Source organism: Dioscorea cayenensis, chromosome 11 (assembly GCF_009730915.1).
Source record: "Dioscorea cayenensis subsp. rotundata cultivar TDr96_F1 chromosome 11, TDr96_F1_v2_PseudoChromosome.rev07_lg8_w22 25.fasta, whole genome shotgun sequence".
Classification (NCBI taxonomy): domain Eukaryota; kingdom Viridiplantae; phylum Streptophyta; class Magnoliopsida; order Dioscoreales; family Dioscoreaceae; genus Dioscorea; species Dioscorea cayenensis.
Genome location: NC_052481.1, coordinates 9,439,818 through 9,456,850, shown reverse-complemented (window position 1 = coordinate 9,456,850; position 17,033 = coordinate 9,439,818). Strand labels below are relative to the sequence as shown.

At 36.5% G+C, this 17,033-nt stretch overlaps 1 protein-coding gene across 4 annotated transcripts; it reads left to right on the top strand.

Annotated features, from left to right (window-relative positions):
- Positions 1-6,231: 6,231 nt before the first annotated feature.
- LOC120272415 (DNA-directed RNA polymerases II and V subunit 8A-like) lies at positions 6,232-13,016 on the top strand. 4 transcript variants are annotated; one of them, XM_039279239.1, is made up of 6 exons: positions 6,232-6,410; positions 6,531-6,611; positions 6,713-6,870; positions 10,782-10,837; positions 11,534-11,631; positions 12,690-12,709. In XM_039279239.1, exons 2-5 carry the CDS (start codon positions 6,539-6,541, stop codon positions 11,625-11,627), a joined length of 381 nt encoding a protein of 126 aa, XP_039135173.1. In that variant the 5' UTR covers positions 6,232-6,410; positions 6,531-6,538; the 3' UTR covers positions 11,628-11,631; positions 12,690-12,709. The 4 variants fall into 4 exon arrangements, with proteins under 4 accessions (XP_039135173.1, XP_039135170.1, XP_039135171.1 ...); XM_039279236.1 differs by lacking the exon at positions 10,782-10,837 and having other exon boundaries at positions 6,241-6,410; positions 12,690-13,016; XM_039279237.1 differs by lacking the exon at positions 10,782-10,837 and having other exon boundaries at positions 6,241-6,410; positions 6,511-6,611; positions 12,690-13,016.
- The last annotated feature ends 4,017 nt before the right edge of the window (positions 13,017-17,033 follow it).

The window sequence follows — 17,033 nt, the reverse complement described above, 5'->3', positions numbered from 1 at the left end:
TATGGCTACATAGCTTCATGCTTTCAGGATTTAGTCCTTCATCCATGGTCTTTTGCTGACAAGTGCAAAAAAGAGCAAACATTCAAGGAGATCTTCTAGGTTTTCTCATCTTTGTGTCTTCATTCTTGCTACTTCAGGCTTCAATCCTTCATCCATGACGGGGTTACTTAATAGGTGAGAAAAGGGCAAAGGTTCAAGAAGCTCTTCAAGGCTTTCTAGTCTTCATGTCTTCACTTTTACAGCTTTGCTTCGTGTTTATGTAGATTTTATCATTTTGATCATCATAAATTATATATTTGTAGTTTAAGTTTTTTCCCCTCATTGTGGTTGGACATCTTTTATTCTTTGTGTTCAATTTTGGTGGATTTGTGAAAGTATTAGAGACTAAAATTTGTATTTGTGGTTTTACTGGGAATTGAAAACAGTTAGATGTTTGGGTATAGCTTATGTGGTTTAAGCTTCTTTTCTTGTAAAAATGAGAATATTTTTTCTTTAAAGATATGATTGTGGATGAAGGCAGCAGATAGCTAGATGTTTGGAACCAAAACTAAAACTGAAACCTAAACCAACTTGGAACCAGAACAGGAATTGTCTAATAATGATTTAGTCTCGACTGCAAAATTTATAAAACCGGAACTACCAATTCAAAACCAGACCTGAACCGAAGCCAAACCGAGGTTGGTCTAATCGCAACTAGTATTATTCTCAAGAAAATAGGAAATGAGAAGTATCAAGATGTTAGGTGATTAGTGCTTGAGGGTGCTTATATTGTCGCTATTATTTTCTACACTTAGCATGAGTGTTTGCTGATTGTTGGACAAACTAGTGCTTAAATTGTTGTTTTGTCATATTTAGGGCACAAAAGACTCTTTTTCATCAATCTAGGGCATAATCAAGCGAACCAAGGTTCTTGGGTGTTAAGGAAGCTATTGTAGAGAGATCTTGGTGGTGTTTGTGGAAGTTCCTTTGGAGTTTGTTGCCAACCAAGATAGAAGAAACTCGAGGGAGTTTTCGATGTTTTTATTTTCTCTTAGATTGGATTATTGTTCCCAAATAATAGGGGAACTGATTTGCTAGGTGTTTGGATATAGATGAACCTTAGGGCTTGTATCTTTTGAGACTTGGACGTAATTAATCTTTCCTAATATTTCATCGATTTTCATAATGCAATACTTTCATTGAGATTTAATTGTGTGTTTTATCTTGTCTTGATTTCTATTATTGTGAGAGCTAAGAAATCTATGTATGATTCACGCTAGTAAAGATCGAGAGGTCCACCGTAGATAGATCAAGCACAATTTAAGAGAGCCACGAATCCACCTAGAGATAGGGTACTTTGGCATGCTAGGCAATTCGCGAAATGCCTCCATGTGAAATTGGCATAGTTAGGGTTCCTTGTTTGCTAATGCAAACATAGGATGTGTCGATTAGAAAGAGATTCCAATCATTCTTCATATGGGATTAGGGTTGATGACCTTCAGAAGAGAGTTAGCTAATTCAAGAACCTGTGTTTGATTTCTAGATAGAATTTATAGAGTGTTAATGCAGTTATAAGTATATTTGTTTGAGCTTGAGAAAAGGGATAAAATACTGTAGGAATTCTCATAGTCTAATTTGTATTGTATATTTATATTACATCTTCGTCCAGTTCATACTTTTAGTCCTAATCGGATTCTGTGCCTGGACATCTCTCATTTCATGCTTAATTTGTTCGGAAGGCAGCGCTATTAGTTAAGCTATTTTTATCCTTGATTTCTTTTAATTTCAATCAGACATCACTTTGATTAGGCTAAATAATAGGGTGAACAGTTAGTACAAGTAATTCCAAGTTTCTCATGGATTGATAACCTTGCTTTCACGTGCACTATAGTACTTGATAAGCATGCGCACTTGAGTTTAGTGGTGACATTAGTCCCCATAATTATGAGAAAAGGTAATGATACTAACAAATAATAATTGATAATAAAATAAACATAAAGATTATACTAATAAAATAAGCAAAAAAATATTATACTAATAATAAAAAAAATACAAGTATCAATTAAAGACCAAGCCTGCCTATAGGAATCACATTTTATTAACTAATAAAAAACACACAAAATTATAAATTTGCATAAAAACAAAAAGAAAGAAAAAATGATTTAATAATTTTTTAAGAGACATTTAATCAAACTTGTGTGTGACATAGTTCAATAGAATTGATTTGTAAAATAAAAAAAGAAAAGATGATAGTGTAATATATAAAAAAGGTCCATCACAAAAATATTAGATCAAAGAAGACCATCTCAAGAAAAAAAAAAAGTGCAATAAAAAAGCTTGAGCTTTGAGTTTTGGCTTGCTTATGCTCATTTCATTGATGAATGGTAATAGAGCGAGTTTGGAGAGAGTGTCATTTCTTACTGGCCCTTAAATTTTCTAATATATCTTCAAATCTCAATGAGAGACAATGTACATAATAAGGATGTGTATCTGTTTCTATCTTGTAAAATAGATTTGGTTATTTGGTTGAAGTAACTTGATAATCATGACAAGATAGTGGTGAATTGAAAACCACGAGATTTAAGGCAAGCTTGCAAGATATTCAAGATCCTAAATTGAAACTCCAATCCTAGTTTGACGGTTTGAGTAAAATCACAATTATGCACAAGATAAGGGATTAGAAATTATAGATTAGAGATTAGGATCACATAAAAAAGAGGGGGAAGAGGAGTATAAAACCTTCCAAAGTTTGTTTGTTTATTTGTTTTTTTTTTAAATCTTAGGATTCTTAGATATCATACTTTTAACTAAATTTTTATTAAAATATTATTCAAATAAATTTTTTTAAATAAACAATTTGTATTTTTATATCTATGCAATTTATTTATAATAAAATAACATACAAACATTAGTATTAGTTATATATAATACAACAACGAAAACAATTTAGTCTGAACTAGTTAGAGTTGATTACATGAATCATTCCCTTCTATGTTGCTCTATTAAGATCTGAAAGACTAGATAAACTAAGTTGTGATGTATCATTTGGTAAAGTTTTTGTTAAACACTTTAGGTCTACTTTTTCCTTTTCTATGACCCTCCATCCAAAGGTCTTCCACTTTTTTTAAGAGCTTTAATTAGTCATCTAAGGATATATCTATATCATCATAATCGCTTTAATGTATCAATAACAAGTGCAACTCCTAATCTATTCAAACAAAATTAATTTCTTAATTTGTCTTTCCTAATAATATTTGATATCTATCTCAACATTTTCATTTCAATCACATTTATCCTTTGAGTATGTTGTTTCTTAACAACTCAACATTTTGATCAATATATCATTGCTAGCATAATAACCATTATATAAAATTGACCTTTCAATCTTGGAGGTACTCTACAATCATATAGAACTTTAGAAGCTCCCCTATATTTTACCTAACCTGCTTTGATTTTATTTGTGGAATCTTCTATAAGTTCCCCGTCATCTTGGATTACAAAACCTAGGTACTAATAACTTCTACTTCAATATCATCCATCCTAATCTTTCCTTTGTTAATACTCATCTTATTATTAAAATTACATATAAGATATTCCATCTTTACCCTACTTAACCTTAAAACCTTAGCTTCTAAAATGTTCTTCCACATCTATTACTTTAAGTCAACACCTTCTCTATGTTCATCATCTAAGACCATATCATCCGGAAAAAAACATATACTACGAAATCTAATTTTGATTAAGCTTAATTAGTTTATCCATAAAAAAACAAATAGGCAACAACTTATTGCTAAAGTTTAATGTAGATTTATAGTAATTGCAAACCTTCTAGTCTCACCCTATACAATTCTAATGCTAGTGATAAAGCTATCATGAATATCTTTTATAATGTCTATGTACCTGATAGTTAGGGGTGGCAAAAATTCGGGTCCGGACAAAACCGGGTCAGGACAACTACTAATATAAATAGAAAAACTTGTGTCCGGACCCAGCCCGGTTTTAAATCCGGACAAACTTGGCATGTCCAAACCCAGTTTATTTTAAAACCAGGTTGTCCAGATGTCTAAATTTGTCCTAATTCTATAAGCTATTTTTAAGTTCGCTCAAATATTAAATTATACAAAAATAATTTAATTCACATTAAATGCAAAAAAAAAAACATCTATAATCCAAAACTCAACTCAAATTATAGAAAAATCTAAATCTTAATAGAAAAAACAATATATGTTTAAAGTTTTTAGAAGAATGGGCTTGAAACAAATGGGTCTAAGGTTGTGGGCTTTTAAAATTTTAGGGGTTAAAAGGGCCAGGTTGTCCGAATTTCTATGTCCGGACCCGGCCCGGATTTAAATCCGGACAACCAAGCCATGTCCGGACCCGGCCCGCATTTGCAAACCTTATGTCCAAACCCTTTTTATTCCGGGGCGGACAAAACTGGGCCGGCGGGTCCGGACAGATTATTGCCACCCCTATTGATAGTTATCTCCTTCTTTTCTAAAACCCACAAGAAGACCTCCCTAAGTATCCCATAGTATGTCTTTTTTGGATCAATAAAGATCATTTGCAAAATTTTCTTCTTATCCCTATACTTCATAATTTTTCTTCCTATACCTACTTCTCCATTAACTATCTTAATATATAAATTATTTTTACAGTTGACCTTTCAGGTATAAACTAAATCGATTTAAAGAAATATTTGTTTCAAATCTCAATCTTTGCTCAATTACTCTCTCTAAGGTCTTCGTAGTACAACATGCAAGTTTAATTCAATAGTTATTACAACATTAAATGTTACCTATATCTTTACCAATAGGTGCTAAAATACTCTTTTTTTTATTCATTTGGCATTTTTTCCGAGTGTAGTATTTTATTAAATAATTTAGTCAATTATGATATTCTCTCATATCCTAATGACTTTAAAAATTTCTATTAGGATACTATCTGGGCGGACACCTTTCATTCTTTTATCCAGTACTGGAACCCGGATGTACAATATATGCACAGTATGAAAATAGTATAAGAATCCCGGATGAACAGTGTATGAACAGTATAATGAATAGTACTATCGGGGGAGGGATTTGAACCCATGACCTCCCCCCTTATACTTTGGTGTCATCCCATTGAGCTATTCAATGGTTGACTCACTAGCACTTTATTGTTTTCATCATTTACACAACTAACATTCGTTAATTCCCTTTGATTCCTTTCTCTAGCCTAAGCTAATTTATAAATATTCTTCTCTACTTTTAGCATATAATGTATTATAAGCCTTATTCTTAGTCTGCTCATGATCTTTATAGCTTCCTTATTGTCTAAATTTTACACCCTAAAGTTTTCTTCGCCTTTTTTTTTTATCAGGACTTAAAACAATTCATCTTAGTCTACATTAGTTTTTGAACATCTTCACTCCACCACCAACTCTCTCCTATTACCAACTACATTAACTTGATTATAAAATAATTTATTTAACATCTTTAATTTTTAAAATGATTCTTTTGCCTTCTTAATTATAAAAATCTTTAATTTAAATAGTTTATTATAATGACTATTGTGAATAATAATTAAGATGAAATATTTAATTTAAATATAATTATAATAATTATAGTGAATAATAATTAAAATGAATTATTTGACGCAATTATTTTATTATAATAACTAAAATGAATAATAGCACTTAAATTTTTTATAAATGAAGAAATTTTCCATTCCTTGTTATTTATTTTATCATTTTAAATAAAAATCATTAATTTAAATAATTAATTAAAGTAATTAAAATAAATTAAAATGACACATCTGATTTAACTATTTAGTTATAAATTTATAATAATTATTTTAATGAAATATCCTTTCAACTATTCCAATTCCGATTCCCATTCTCATTTGGGTGAACTAGCCGTATATCAATGATATTTATATAAATAATTTGGGTGAACTAAATGCGGTATATTACCGATATTTATATAACTAGTTTATTTTTTATAATAATCCAACAAGAAAAAAATTTCTTGAGATAATATAAAAATTTTAAATTATTAAAAAATTAATGATACATTTCATTTTAGTATAATATTAGTAAAAATTATATGTAACAAAAATTAATATTCATTTATTACGCATTAGCTAAAGAAGCAATTGAAAATATAACTTTTCCATGAGTATTTGCAATAAATTTTAATTTTTATTCGAATTTTAGTTATTAGTAAATATTATGTTTCGTAAGGTGTCTGACGTAAATGTCCCTCTAAATCTTCAGAAACCCTAGCATATTTGTTTGTTGTGGTCTCTGTCTCTCCTCCCGCCATCGACGCCGCCGGTTCCTCTTTCGCCAGGCAGCTGCCGTCATCACTGCTCACCGGCCCATTAGAAGGCCAAAGCGGCGGCCTCATCTCGCAAACAGTGTTCCTTCATCTTGGAAACCGAGAGAAACCTTGGTTCACCCTTCTCTCATGCTATATCTTTCCTTTTTATTTATTTATTGCTTGTTTTGATTCACGGAGCTTAGGTTGTTGTTCTTGGAAGTTTTTCATCTAGATTTTGGCTGGGATTACTAGGTTGAACAATGGTTGAGCTTCTCTTCGAGGATATCTTCACTCTGACACGGATTGATCCTGATGGAAAGAAATTTGACAAAGGTTTGAGATTTCAATGAAGAAATAGTGAAATCACTATTAAAAATGGTATCTTGATTTGGTCTTGTTATTGATTCAGTGTTTGTTGTTGTATTCTTTACCAGTTTCTCGGATTGAGGCACATAGCGAGCAGTTTGATATGCTCATGCAGCTTGATGTCAATACAGAAGTGTATCCGATGAGTGTTGGGGATAAATTTACTATGGTGTTAGCTCCAACTCTGAGTCTTGATGGTACTCCTGACTCTGGCTTCTATGTGCCGGTGATTGAATATTCTCTGAATTTTGTGTTTTTAACTCGTGTTTTCATAAATATAAGCAATGTGAGTATAGATGGTCTCTAAATAACATTTCAATCATCGCTACTTGAATCCACTGTTCTTAGTTTAATTGTATAAACCTGTACATTGTGAAATAATGCTTACTTTGGTTTTGGCAAAGTCTTGAAGTGTAAGTGACAAAGCCATTCATATGTGCTATAGGTTGTGGATGCGTTGTCTATTTGAATTGCTAAGATGAATGCTATGAGTTGAAACAGGATGGATTGGAAACAGTAGGATAAATCCTTTTTTCTGATTAACCCTATCCATTGTACTCTATTGAATTGCCTTTTGTATTAGTTTTAAAATCAAAATTACAAGTTTACTATTTATTTGAAATTTTTAAGGAACTGGTGGAACCTAAAGCGAGCAATTTCCTAGAAAAGCCCTGCCTGTTATACTATATTTAAAAGCCTATTCTAGTAGTTTTAAGTCAAAATTACAACTCTTCTATTTAATATATTTGGAATACTTGATGAAATTGGTGGAACATAAATAGAGTACAACTGTACAAGAGGATAGCCTATTCTTGCATATTTTTGAACATAAATAGGATAGCCTATACTTGATGAAATGCTTGATGCAAGCCTATTTTTGCATCTCTTTTTGTCAAGAGGATAGCCTAAACTTCTGGGTGGACATTGTTTCAGTAGTTTTGCAAACTGAAAACCTGATGCAAAAACCTCTGGTGAAGCTCTTATTAAAGTTAATTTTCAGACAGTCACAAGAAATGAGTGACTTAGAAACCCCTGGTTCTACAATAATTATAGTATTCCTGTTTTTTCCATTGAACATATTGTGATCATTAGCAATAGAGACTATCAAGTCTACTGCATTTATTGACCAATACATTCAAGTATGGCGATGAGGGATTACCTTGTTTGAGACCTTTCTTAATTTGAATGCTGGTGCAAGTCTGATCATTAATCAGAAAAGGGATCTTATGGAACAAATTGATAACTTCATCCATTGTAACCTATTAGGTCCAATGCCTATGCCTATAGCCTTTAGGATAGCATTAAGAAACTGACAACTGTGTATTATACTTTTTTAGAGTCCAACTTTAATAACAGTTGTTTCTTTTGTCTGTCTTATAAGAATGAAGAGCTTCATGCTAAAACAACATCACCCTCTGCATGTCTTTCTATGATAAACTTCTTCCCTTCGTTCTTTTTGCTTTTTGTCAGAAGAGCCACATTCACAGCTAGTTGAGACTGGGACAACTAAATCCTCTGAGGGCTCCTCCAGCCACAATGCCATTCCTTCTGCATTTGTCCAATTCAAATCTGAATGTCTTTCTAGCCAAATAATCAGCCAGTTTGTTACTCTATTGCTTGCAATAGTGAATTGTCCATTTGAATTTTTCCTGTTAAGTTTTAATTAGATATATCAAACTTTTGTAGTCACATCAAATCTTTGATGAGATGCCATTTATTGCCAGGGTCCTTGCACCCATCTGTAACACATGAGCTTCCACCTCTACTGGGGACTGAGTTATATACCTTCAAGCACCTGCAGACAATAAGTCACCCTCAGTAGACATTATAATAATACCTAATCTCCCTACCTGTTGGTCTTGATGCAACTCATCCAACAAGAGTACAAGATCCCATTGTTGATCATCTGCATACTCTTAGGAGCAACCGAAATTTTACAGAAAGTTTACAACACCTCCAACAATCCTTATCTCCATTACGATTCAGAACCTCATAATCACTGGCCCTAATAGATCTAGCAGCAGCCCATGAGGCCAGACCCAAGTATTAAGCTCATCAGAGGGACACTTTTTCACAACCTGTTCAACAATTAACCCATGAAAGCAGTCCTGCAATGAGATACCCCACCTACCATTCTCAGTTAAATCCTTGATCTGCACAATGTCCTGGAAAGGTGTATTTATGAAAGTAGGCTTTGGAGCAATCTGCATATCAAAGATTCAAGGTTTCTTGACAGTACTAGGCTACTAGCTTCAACATTCATTCAGAGTTTTTATTGTGAGTAATAGAACATAGTGTTTTATCAAAAGTTTTGAGAAAGAGGCTGGAAATCCTGAATTTTATTCGCCCCATTTTTCTTAGGTATAAGCGTAGTAACTGCATCCCTCAGTTTACCATGAAACAAATCACTGAGTGTTGCCTATATCATCTTGAAGAACATTAAGAACAGTATAGGTACTCCATCTGGCCCAGGAGCCTTTTCTGCTGCAATAGACCAGATAATTGCTTTGATTTCATGCGAAGTGAAAGTCGTAGAGGGAGCAGGGTCAATTTGGAAGGGGAATTTAGAGTGCTCCAATCAACAACAATTTGCCGAAGTCATCAAAGAAAGAATTTTTTGAAGACCCATGATATGTTTAGCTAATCTTGCTGTCTATTTATAGCAATATCTCCATATTGTCATTCAGTTATGATATGAGAAAAGCAGACTTGGAATATCCTCCTTTTAGTGATGTAATTTTGGACCAATGATATCCACAATTTTTAACCTTGAGGTTTTTAGTAAATTCCATCCTATACTTTTAAGATTTTCTGCTGTTTAGTTGACAAAGGCCTTCTTTCCTATTTGCCCTCTAGAAACACAATGGTGTTTAGGAGCATGATTTTCTGTTTTAGAATACCAGAAAATTGTTCTTTGCACTAATTCAATGAGCTCTTTAGTTTTGTAGCCATGCCACACTCTCCATCTCCAATGCAGTATATAATGACCATCTTTCTATAACAAAGGCCCAAAAATCACTCTCATTGATTTGCATTTTCTCAAAATGATACCTGGGTTTGCCTCACTGTTGAGTTGGAGTAGGAAACCGGAAATTGGGAGTTGGGACTTGCTTTAACAAAATGATAAAGGGGAGTGATTCTCCCATTTTAAAGCTACCAAAAGTTTGTTATTTTTGTAAAACTTAGCTTTTCTCTCATGTTAGAACCAAGCTAAATGCATGCTAGTAGATGCAGGGCAATAAGTTCCCATCCAGCTAGACAGTTTCTAAAACTCATCCTTATCCTTATCGCCAGACTCTATGGTAGCTTGTCTATCATTCATCTTCTAGTGGCATCATTGCAATGCTTTTTCTTTTTTAGTAGGTCATAAACAGTGCCACATTCCATCCCAACTTGGAACTTTTATTGTTAAACATTACTGTGCAGAGGAAAAAGCCTAGCTGAACTTCCAAAGCCTTATAAAAACTGGTCCCTACTTGGGTCATTGACTGTCAGAAAATCCAATTGCTGGTATAGACAACCACTTTGATATCCTACCACCTTCACGATAATGAATGGAACTACTTTGATGCCCTTGCTCACTTTGTTTAGTGCCAAGTGTATTCAACTTTTGCAATCATTATGAGATTCCTTATCCAACTTCTCTCTGACATAACCTTACATTTGACATTGAATGATGTAATCATCTTAATAAGTTAAGGAACCCCATTACTGCCAAAAAATCTAATAGCTGGTAGATGTCCTACTGCCACCAAAATAATGAATGGAATGGCTCTGATATCCTACCTCGGTTTATCGACTTTTGATTTTATTATTTTTTTTTCATCATTATGAGATTACTTACCCAACTTTTGTCAGCCATACTCATATGTTTGATGTTGAATGATGCAGTTACCACAGCAAGCTAAGAAATGTACTATGATTCAAGAAACACCATAGTCTGTTTGGTTGGTGTTACGATAATGGGATTAAAGGTTGCTCTTTTGAAATCATTTTGAAGCAAAACTTAATTGATAGTAACCAAAATAAATATTTTAAGATTGAAGTATAATTAATGGGATGTGTTCACTAATATCAATAATTTTTTTAAATAATTACGAAAATATTTATGTAAATAATTAATTCTTGTAAATATAGGTTGATGGGATGACCTTGGGGCATTGGTTGGTGACCTGTGGTAAACCCAAAACCAGGTACACTCTATGCAATTTCAACAGCCTTTTCCATCTCAAGTTGAGAAAGATTAGGCTATAGATCAATCAATGTCCTCCTTGCAAGAGTCTAATGAGGCACTGCATGATGTAACCAGCACGAATTAACATAGAAAGAGGCCATTCAGAGCAGACTTTATCTAGACAAGCATGGTAGAAGGAATAAAAGATGTTTGAATTGAGGTAGATTCTTGAGATGTGATAATATTTGGGGAAAGATCAGTAAAGCTTTGAATGGGGCCATGAAAACTTTTCTATATCTTGCGTTTTTTCCTTGCTCTCATTTCAGTGAACATTAACAAATTCCAGTGGCTATCATTTTTCATGTGCTTCATGTAACTTGGTTTATAGATGTTTTTTGAGCTACTGGCTTTTAAACTTGTTAGCTGTTTTGTTTTTGTTTTAGAGTCAGAATTAGGTTTTCATTTAATGGACTATTTTAGGACCCCTGTTTTGGTTGAATATTCAGACATGAGAGATTTCTTTTAGAAAATGTTGAGATAATCTTAGGATTATGTGGATTTGTTATATGTTAGTATCATTCTTTTCCTTTTTTCAAATGTTATTTCTATCACAACATTCCGTCTCGAGACCTGCGGATGGCTTCAATTATGTCTTGTTCTTTGATGACAAAGTACAGCATCTTATTACTTGGTTTAATTTCTTTTCAATCATCAGGGAGGGAGGAAGTCACTTGCAGATAAATTTGAGTATGTCATGCATGGGAAGCTCTACAAGATTTCGGAAGAAAGTTCTAGTGGACCTGATGTAAAAGTGTATGTTCCTAAGTATTTACTGTTTTTTATATGATTTTGTTTTACTTTTGCCATGTTTAAATATATGCCCTTCTCTATTGTTGTTGGCATGTTGTATATGTGTGTTCTCTTTATTTGTGTTTCTCATTATGATCTACTTGTTAACATTAGCAAATCCCATGAGTATGGAATTGTTGTTTTTATGCCAAATGGATTAGGAAGGAACCTAGCCCTAGTGATAGCACCTAAAACACATGATGGTATTAGCATGCTGCAATTCTGTATGCCTTTGTTATTTTCTTGATTATTGGTTTATGAAAGTCGGTGCTATTCAAGGTCCCAACATTAAATCCTATGGGCATGATAATGTTGATAAGTATGTAACCATTTGTTGTCTGCTGAAGCTGCAATAAACATTTGACCATCAAACCTTCAGCTAAGGTTCTATCACTGACCTTATTTACTGGTTTATATCCAGCAGCTCTTATTTCTTGCGAGCTACATGTTTTATGCATTATTCGGTGATGCTATTCACTGGAGGCAGTTTTTTGACTAAGTTTTCTAATTGATTCTTCAATACTTAATTTATTTTGTGGCTATTCGCACTACTCTGTTTTCTACAAGGAAAAACATTATTCAACAAATTCGAAAAGCAGCTTTAGATTGAAATAATGAGAGGAATTGATTATTGTATGTCGAATCCCTAAAAAAGTAGCAAATTGAGAATAACTTTGTAGCTTTGACCTGAATGGGACCTTTTTTGTTTGAATGTGTTTAATGATTACATCTGACGAATACGTTTTGAACTACTTGGTTCTCCCTCATTGGCCTCTTATCCAATCCCATAACAAGTGACGAGTGAGGATACACTCTTAGGCTTTTATGTAAAAAGTACTCTCTCTATGAAATCTTTCTGATTATATCTGATGGATTCTTTTTCTCATGTTGACTATATCTGATGAATCCGTTTTCTCTTGGATTTCATCAACCCATTGTGAAGGCAATTTTCCACTTGTATTGGTTGGTTTTAATATGATTTAGATTAAGACCTATCAATAATGACTATGTCGTCTTGCCAGGGAGATTTATGCTTCATTTGGAGGACTGTTGATGATGCTCAAAGGGGATCCCTCCAATGCAGCTAACTTTGAACTGGATCAAAGATTGTTTCTATTGATGAGGAAGGTCTGAAGAAGATTTCACTCTTGTAACTGCAGGAATCTGATCCATCCGAAATTAAAATTTTAGATACCGGTGTGTTCGTGGTTCTCCATGGTTGTATGTAGTACTTGTTAAGGAAAAAAGAATAGAATTTGCATGGGTATGTATGTTTGAAATTTCGGTTTAATGCTATGGACTTATAATTTCCACTTCTTGTGTCAATTATTGAAAGTGGATTGAATTTACAGGATTAGCATAGTTGAGATCAGAACATTAATTATCCACCATTTTTTCTTTAATTGGAAGTGCCTATTTTTTGGTTAAAGAAACTGTAGATATTTAAATTTGTATTTTTATGTACGGATATCTACCTTAAGAAAGATATTTGTTATCATATTAGTAGGCTAGATTTTTTTGGACGGTTACTTAACTTTAGTCTTGTTTCAAATCGGTTATCAAATTTTAATTTCAATTAATTTGGTCACCTTGCTTTAATTTAGTGACACAAGCAAGTGATTGTTCTATTTTTCCGCGTCTTTTTGCTTAGGTGGTAACTGGAGAAGTCCATTCATCCTCTCACTGCTCAATATGCTCAGTTGGCATCTCCACGCCAACATCATTTGGACACGACAATAACTAATGCCACAGGGTTGGTGCCCTTACATGCAGTCACCATCCGATATGATGCCTATATCATGCAGGATGGCACTTTGCCTTAGTCGCGGAAGGGCGACGAGGCGAGTTGGTGTGGCTTGATGGAGTGGTGCCGAGTCAGGCAGATGCGCGCGGGCCAGGCAGCGGGCATGGGCGCGTGGTCGAGTGTTATGACTGAGAGTGGCCGCATTAGCTCGTTGGACCATGTTGCCAAGACGATATCATGCGTGTGCATGACCGTGAGCGCATGCACTTGACTGAGAGGGCGCGTGGGTGCGCGTCGTGACGGATGCGAATGATTGACATTTAGCGATTTGTAGGGCTCGATAGGCTTGTGTTGGATTACTAAGACAGACACTCAACCGTTACCGAGAGGCTTTGCCGATGGCTGGGCTGGTATCGATGAATATCGGTATGATCGGGCTGGCGTATGACGCTACCGAGGCTGGAGGGCGCATCGGCTAGGGACGCTACCGAGAGATGGCCGGCTGGATGAACAGTACTGTTGGGTGGCACTGTAGTGCGATCCGGGTGCAATACATGGAATAGTGTTGTGCTTTTCGACACTTTAGCACTGTGCTTGTTCTGATGGGACAAGTTGACGTCATCTCAGCCCTAGATCAAGATCATGGTGATCTTATCCTATCCTTGGGTTTCCCTATATAAAGGCTCTCATTCCCTTAGAGAGGAGAGGTTGGATGATCTCTTGGTTGTGTCTTGGCCATGGTTATTTTCTTCTCATTCTATAGAGAGTTTTCTAATTTTCTCTCTTATACTTGGTTTCTTGTGATGTCTTTGATGATGCTTGTTAGCTTGTATCTCTTGTTTACTTGATAGACATACTTGCCTTGCTTGTTTCTTGGGCTGTTTTAACCTAGGTTTTCGGGAGGTTGGCTTGTCGCCTTGGTGGCGTGACGAGCGCCGCACGGTGGATCGTTGGTGTAATTAGGAGAGTCGTGACAATTGGTATTAGAGCTACCACTTGGCTGTGGGCTCTTGGGACTTTGGTGATGGCTATGGTGAGTACCAAAGATCGGCTTGATCGACTTGAAGCAAGTATGGAGCGGGTGGAGCAAGTCATCGGGCGCGTTGATGATCTCTTGAGCTCTATGGCTCAAAGGACTGAGGATCTGGCGGGTAGCTGGAAGGAAAGTCAAGCAAAGATAGACGCCCTCTCGGCGACAGTGAAGTTTATGACGCTTGACATAACTCAACTTCAAGCAGGTGATGCTGCAACCCCAGCTGGGACGCGGGAGGTGTCCGCACGAGTGAAGGTCCCTAAGCCCTCTCCGTTCGATGGCGTGCGGAGTGCAAAGACATTGGAAAATTTCCTTTGGGATGTAGACCAATACTTCAAAGCTGCAAAGGTGCCGGATGCGGAGCAAGTTCCGTTGGTGGATATGTATCTCACGGGTGACGCGAAGTTGTGGTGGTGCACTTGGTAAGAGGATGATGTCCAGGCAGGCTGAACCATTTCTGTCTCTTGGGGAAATTTGAAGAAGGAATTGCGGGAACAATTCTTGCCCGGAAACACCGCGTGGGTGGCTTAGGCGGCTCTTAAGAAGCTGAAGCACACAGGCACGGTTCGTGACTATGTCAAGGAGTTCTCATCATTGATGCTGGACATCCGTGATATGTCGGAGGAGGATAAGTTATTTAACTTCCTTATTGGCTTGCAAAACTGGGCACAAATCGAAATTCGGCAGTAAGGAGCGAAAGACCTTGCGTCGGCGATCATTGCAGCAGAAACATTGGTGGACTTGAGGTCTTCTCTCGGGAATGATGGTGAGAAGGCATAGTCCAAAGACCAAGGAAAGAGACCGATAGAGAAGAAGGCTGGAAAGGGCTTTCAGAGGAAACCGTATGCTGGCCAGGCCAAGAATGACAAAGCCAAGAGTGACAGGAAAGCAACAAGTGGCTTGAGTAGCACCCGGACCACAGGGTGTTTCATCCGTGACGGGCCACATCGAGCTCGAGACTGCCCTAAGCGAGAGAAGTTGGCCGCGCTTATCACAGAAGTAGGGAGTGATTCAGAAGGCCCGACGAGGGTGAATCCCTTACAGTTGTTGGGTGCTTTTAGGACCATAAAGGGTAAATCCTCCCCTTCTCTTCTTTATGTGGATTTGACCTTGAATAACAGGGCTATGCAAGGAATGGTGGACACAGTAGTAACTCACAATTTTATCAACGAAGGGACATCCACTCGGTTAGGGTTGAAGGCCGGTGAGCATTCAAGCCGAGTGAAGGCGATCAATTTCCAAGCTAGGCCAGTGCTGGGAGAGTAGTGGATATACCAATCTAGCTAGGCGAGTGGCGTGGGAAGACCGATTTGCTTGGTATCACCAATGATGATTTTGAGTTGATCCTTGGGATGGAGTTCTTAAAGACGATCCAGGCTGTCATTGTCACCCACTTGGGTAGCTTACTTATTATGGATGGTAAGTCCCCTTGATTTGTGGCAGGTGCCTCAAGCGAAAAGAAGGGAAAAGAAGTGATGCTCTCTGCTCACAAGTTGGCTCATGGGTTGAAGATGGAAGAACCCACTTTTGTTTCTTCTTTGTTGGAAGTACCAGATGCTTTGGTGGGAAATATTCCACTGGATGTATGGGACGTCTTGGAAGAATTTTCAGACATCATGCCGCCGGAATTTCCTAGCCACCTACCTCTTCGCAGGGTAATCGACCACCAAATTGAACTGGTACCGGGCTGCAGACTCCCGGCCCGAGCTCTGTATCGGATGGCTTTGATGGAATTAAATGAGTTGAGGCGCCAACTCACCGAACTTTTGGATAGCAGCTTCATACAGCCTTCCAAGGCTCCTTATGGTGCCCTGGTGTTGTTTCAGAGAAAGCATGATGGCTCTCTCCGTCTGTGTGTGGACTACCGGGCTTTGAACAAAATCACGATTAAGAACAAGTACCCGATGCGCTTAAAACAGGACTTGTTCGATCGGCTGTCGAAAGCTGCCTACATCTCCAAACTGGACCTCCGTTCGGGATACTGGCAAGTCAAAATTGTAGAAGGGGACGAGGTTAAGACGACTTGTGTGACTCGTTATGGCTCTTTTGAATTCTTTGTAATGTCATTTGGCTTGACCAATGCCCCTGCGATATTTCGTCATCTAGTGAATCAAGTATTTTTTGAGTATCTTGATTCGTTTGTGGTTGTCTATTTAGATGATGTAGTGGTTTTTAGTGAATCCTTGGCGGATCACGTCACCCATTTGAAGCTTGTGCTATCAAAACTTTAGCAGCACTAATTGTATCTTAAGTTGGAGAAATGCCAATTCGCTCAAGAGAAAATTAAGTTCTTAGGGCATGTCATTTCTCGCGGCCAATTTCGGATGGACCGGGCTAAGGTGGCGGCAATTTTGGATTTTGGATCTTTTCTCGGCTTAGCCAACTATTAAATTCGTGCTGCTCACCGATCTATTGAGGAAGGACCAGCCATGGGGTTGGGCCAAACGACAACAATCTGCTTTTGACAAAATCAAGACTGCGATTTCGAGTGAACCAGTCTTAGCTCTTTCTAGCTTTGATGAACCTTTCGAGGTTCACACTGATGCATACGACAAGGCTGTTGGGGGAGTTCTTGTTCAGAATGGGCAT